This window comes from Lathyrus oleraceus, chromosome 1 (genome assembly GCF_024323335.1).
Source record: "Lathyrus oleraceus cultivar Zhongwan6 chromosome 1, CAAS_Psat_ZW6_1.0, whole genome shotgun sequence".
NCBI lineage: Eukaryota > Viridiplantae > Streptophyta > Magnoliopsida > Fabales > Fabaceae > Lathyrus > Lathyrus oleraceus.
This window is the reverse complement of record NC_066579.1, coordinates 289732848-289738335: the sequence shown is the minus strand read 5'-3', so window position 1 is coordinate 289738335 and position 5488 is coordinate 289732848. Positions and strand designations below refer to the sequence as shown.

The following is a 5488-nucleotide window of genomic DNA, read 5'->3' as shown; positions in this document are numbered from 1 at the left end:
GTGTTGAATATGATATTTGAGTTGATGTGTCGTTACTGAATAAGTGATATGATTAGGGTGATTAATGTGTTATTTACTTAACAATACATAAGATTTTATAATGCTTGTTATATCGATTGAGGAACTCACCCTTACAACTTTATTTTCAGGTAACGAGCAGTGATTAGGGGTGGACAAACGGTCGGGTCCGGTCGGTTTCGGGTCCAAAAACCCAAACCAAGATAAACCGTGGATGAAGAAAATAGATCCAATTTTGGTTAATTTAATATCGGTTAAATTCGGTTTCGGTTTGACGGTTTGACGGGTATCTCGGTTGGATTTATACGGGTTGTGCCTATTTAAAATTGCAGCCCAACTACAAGAAAGTTAACTTTTCTTTTAATATTTTAAAATAATTTATTTTCACATAAAATTGACTAGTCAGATTTTTCTATATCTATAACATCATTCATCACAAAGTCATTGAATATAGGATATCATTATATAAAATCAAATCCATATATCAAGCTCAAGGCTATTAATAAATATATTATCAATCACATGTCTAATTATCTTAACATTTAGCATTATAACAACACTATTAATATAGACACAACACATCTAAAGTTATAATTACAATCATCCATAGTGAGTATCAAAGAAGTTTAAAACCATCCAACAAGCAACATGATCAATAATTCATCCAACAAGAAGGACAAATATTGTGATTGTAGTTCTTGAGATAAAGATATAGATAAACTATTATGCATTGTTGAATTGGCATATTTGTTGAATTGGGGTATGTTGAATCTGCATATACTGAACCTAACAATTTAATACAATAAGGGAAACATGAATAACATTAACACTGATTGTTGCAAAGTACAACCAAAAATAAAGGAACAGCCAAAATATTGATGCAGTGGTTTTTGACATAACATTCTTTTAATTCTTATTTCAATTGATTGTTTAATAGAGGAAATAAATACCTTGATATCAACGGAACCTATTGTTTGTACACCAATTAAATCTATTGAGCATTCACTTTCCCATGGTTCAACTCAGCAATGCCTATTCTAGAGCTTGACCCTATAAAGAGGAAAGAGCATGGGAAAATTATAAGGTTCCATTCTTGATAAATCATCATTTAACAATTACATGAAAATTAAATGAAACAATATTTAATTATAACAAGTACCTCAATCACAACTACATGGAAATTTAATGTTGCTTGGAACCGTTACTTACTGTTATAGAGTTTTGTGGCTTTCAATTCACAACTACATGGAAATTAAATGAAACAATATTTTAAAACTACAGGAAAATGTATTAAATGAATTAAGTCAGTTTTGATAAATCATCTATTCACAACCACATGGACAAATCAGTTTTGTTATAAAATAAAGTACCTCTTTGACAAATGAGCAGTCTCATAGTAAGCAAGCCAAACATTTGAAAACAAAATGCCAAATTCCAACAAGCAAAACATCTTAATCTGAAATGAATTTGAATAGATTATAAGTATAATGAATGTTAAATTAAAACTGATATATAGTAATTAAACATTACCTAATTTCATTGAAGCTTGAGTGAGTGCCAAGATTCATCACAGAAAATTTGACCTCCCAAAAAAGGCTTACAAAATATAATTATGTGTTGTGCCAAGATGTACAAGTCATATATGACTCCAAAATATCAAAATGATTTCAAACTGTAGAAAAATAAATAAAAGCAGAATTAGTATAATATAAATTAAGTATAAAAAAGTAGAAATAATTATGCAAAATAGTCATTATCTTACAAAATTAGAAGCATCATATTTCTCAATCACAACCTATTGGTTGTGTTTGAGTAGAACCTACAGCAACACCAGTAGCACCTCCAACTGCTGCTCCAGCTCCAGCAGCCCCAATATTTGCGGTTATGAAGCATTGTTGAAATTCTGAAACAATAAAAATGAAAATGTTATAGTTAATGGAAACCAACAAAAATATATAAATAAATATTGAGCAAGAATTTTGGTACCTGATATGATTTCCTCAGTTATCCCAAACTCTTCTATGTAATTGATGTCTTTGAAATATGTACGAGCTGGCTTCAACCAGTTCTGAGTACATATCAGCCCTTCAGCCACTGCTGGACTCAAAGAGCTCCTATAACATTCTAAAACTCTCCCCCGGTGCTAAATGCACTCTCCGAAGCTACGGTTGATACAGGGGTGGCCAAAATTTCTTTCACCATTGCTGCTAGGATTGGGTAACGAGGTTTATTTTGTTTCCACCAAGTTAGAATGGATGATTTGTCATTATCATTTGTACAAGGATCATTCAAGTACCTCTCAAGTTCATTTTTTTTATCAATGGTATCTTTATCCTTCAAATGTTGCTTAAATGCATCAGCCCTTAGAAAATGTGAAGAATTTCTAGGTTGAGCATCAACAACAGATTGATTATCTGATGGACCGGATGACCGAATGGTCACATTAGTTTGGTCATGGGCAGATTTGTACCAGGTGTACAATTTAAACAAATTATCCTTGACATTTTTGGCCATTTTCATAGATTTTTCGGTCCCTTCCCCGTGAACTTGATCAAAAGACCACTCAATATATCTAAACTTATAATGAGGGTCAAAAATCACTCCAAAATAAAGAAATTGATTGATGTTCTTTTCCTCTCCCCAATATTTATCGTACTTACGCTTCATCTCATGTCCTACTGAGGCTAAATCAGAGTTCAAGTTCATAGATGCTTCTTGAAGCTCACCAAAAACAGATGATAATTGGTGGTAAGCAGTGTGCAATGACACTTGTTGAGATGAAGAAAATACCTTGGTGGCTTCATAGAAAATTTTCAAAAATTTCACAAAGGCCCTAGCCTTTTCCCAATCAGTATAGCAAGGAGGACCATGACGTCCAAACCATTCCACATACCCTACATCTTCTCCTTCTAATTTTTCAAATGCTGTTTGGAACTTCTCAGCAGCATCCAACATCATGTATGTCGAGTTCCACCTCGTGGAAACATCGAGACATAGATGTTTCCTACAAGTAATCCTATAAAATTCAACACACTCTTTGAATTTCAATGCCCTTTGTGGTGAAGATCTCACAAATCTCACAGCATTACGAATGCTTGACACAGATGAATCTTGTTCTTTCAATCCATCATTAACAATTAAATTCAAAATATGTGCGCAGCAGCGCATATGAAAAAAATCAGCTTCACCCATTAATCCATTCTTGATATGAACCCTTTTCTTTAAATATGCTACAGCTACATCGTTGGACGATGCGTTGTCAACAGTGATTGTAGACACATTTCTAAGACCCCATTCCCTCAATACATCCTCAAGTTTTCTACCAATGGTCTCCCCTTTGTGATTAGGAACTAAACTAAAGCTAATGATTCTTTTTTGGTAGTTCCAATCATTGTCAACAAAGTGAGCTGTAACTGTTATATAGCTAAGGTTTTGAATGGAAGTCCAACAATCTGTAGTAAGTGCTACCCTGCTGCAATCAGACCTAAAATAAGCTTTCAATCGCAACTTCTCATCTAGATACAACTGAAAACAATCCCTAGCAACTGTCCTCCTAGATGGGATAGTCAAAAGTGGTTCTAATTGATTACATAAGAATATAAAACCCTCACCATCAACTACTCTAAATGGGTGTTCATCAAGGATAACAAACAGAGTTATTGCCTTTCTACAAGCTTCTTTATCAAACTTTGGGCTAACAGAAATCAAGCCACCACTACCAAAAGCAAGGTTGGTTTGTTTCAGGTCATTTTCTAGGTAAGGATTTTTGTAACAAATTTTGGAGTGGGCGAGCATGTTAGACGTTCCGTGTGATTTAGGATCACATCTATATCGTTTATGGCAATGCTTACAGGCAGCAGTTCGTTCCACAACATCAGTTAATTCGATAAAATGGTCCCAACATGAAGATTTTTTCTTGGGACCATCCGCATTAGGCCTCCTTCTCTTTCTACTATGGTCAATAGGAGGGATAAGAGCCTCAGTTGCAGCTGCAAACGATTAATAAAGCATACAAAAATACACTTAGTAAAACAAAAACATTTACATAAAAAAGAACACTAGTTAATAAATTATTTATTTTTCACATACTGTATCTACTAATGAGCATGAAAGAAACACTAGTAATAAGTAGTATTAGATTATTAAAAGGAATACTAGTTATATATTTGTTTGTTCACATACTGTACAAACACAAAATCAGGTTAAAAGGAATACTAGTAGTTTTAAAATATTGTATTAGATTATTAAAAGGAATACTGTATTATATATTTGTTAATTCATATCAGGTTTTTCAAAACACAAAATAAAATTAACATTTGAAAACTTCTAATAGCCTAACCAATATTTCACATTCAAACAACATAGGCAAAAAATAGAGTTAATTAACACTTACTGTCTTGTTGTTCTTGCTCCATAATTTCCAACCCAACTGGTGGTACTTCTCTACTACTATCTCCTTGCTCCATCTTTCCAATTTCCAGTCCATATAATAAAACATGTCAAAACAAAATCCAACAAAATAATTAATACAAATAAATCAAGAATCAGAGAGATAACATTAGCTATTAAATCAAGAATCAAACAGAAAAGTAACATTACCTGATTAGAGTTTTTTAGAAGAATCAGAGATCTAACATGTCAAAACAAATAAATAATGTTAGTTTATAACTTTGAAACATTAAAACTCAAATATTCATATGAAAACTCATGAACAAAGTAAAACCCTAAATATATAGAAGAAACAAAAGACTGAAAAAATAGAAGAAGAAAACGAAAATACCTTAAAGAAGATGATGAAGAAGAGTTCAGTGAACAATATACACGGTTTAGAAGAAGGATCTATGCCATATTAAGGTTTTTGCAGCGGCGACGGTGGATTAGGGTTTGAGAAGATGAACAGTTCTTGAAGAGAAAGTGAGAGAGCGTGAGATGAGAAAAGTGAGGAAATGTGTGTTTTGCTGAGTCTGAATGGAAAAAGGCTAGGGCCTTTGTGAAATTGCCAGCATGTAAAATTGTGAATTAAACCGGTTCGGTTCGGTTTTAAATGGTTCATATATATAGGTCCGAACCGGTCCAATGCTACCCATATTAAACTGTTTGGACCAACCGATTAAACCGTTTAACCGACCCAGCCCAATCCCTTTTCATTTTTTTTTCCGGTTATGCCGGTTCCGGATCGGGCTTGGACCGTTTGTCCAGTCCTAGCAGTGATTGAGTAGAAGCTAGTCCTTGGAGTCTAGTATAGTTCCTTAGGGGGTCGTGCTCTGATAGATGTAACATCGGGATGGGATGTTTTATGTTGTTGAATAATTTACATGTGAATGTTACATGTTTTACATGATTGAGGAGATCTCTATTCGCTGCGTTTTATGCAAATGTTTATGTTTTGAATTAATAAAAGAGCATGACCTTATATGGTTGAAGGGTGTGAATATTATGTGTGACACCCTTGAATGGCATAATTACTCTG

General features: G+C 33.5%; 1 protein-coding gene and 1 long non-coding RNA gene across 2 annotated transcripts; both read right to left on the bottom strand.

Annotated features, from left to right (window-relative positions):
* Nucleotides 1–854: 854 nt before the first annotated feature.
* Nucleotides 855–1845, bottom strand: LOC127130990 (uncharacterized). The gene is made up of 5 exons (XR_007806497.1): nucleotides 1781–1845; nucleotides 1549–1690; nucleotides 1389–1474; nucleotides 1178–1259; nucleotides 855–1068 (listed from the first exon to the last, which is right to left on the bottom strand). It is a non-coding gene; the product is annotated as an uncharacterized LOC127130990 (long non-coding RNA).
* Nucleotides 1846–2161: 316 nt separating this feature from the next.
* On the bottom strand, nucleotides 2162–5103 carry LOC127103700 (zinc finger BED domain-containing protein RICESLEEPER 2). The gene is made up of 4 exons (XM_051040938.1): nucleotides 4799–5103; nucleotides 4412–4648; nucleotides 2315–4007; nucleotides 2162–2180 (listed from the first exon to the last, which is right to left on the bottom strand). The coding sequence occupies exons 2-4, from the start codon at nucleotides 4482–4484 to the stop codon at nucleotides 2162–2164; spliced, it is 1785 nt and encodes a 594-aa protein (XP_050896895.1). The 5' UTR covers nucleotides 4485–4648; nucleotides 4799–5103.
* Between the last annotated feature and the right edge of the window lie 385 nt (nucleotides 5104–5488).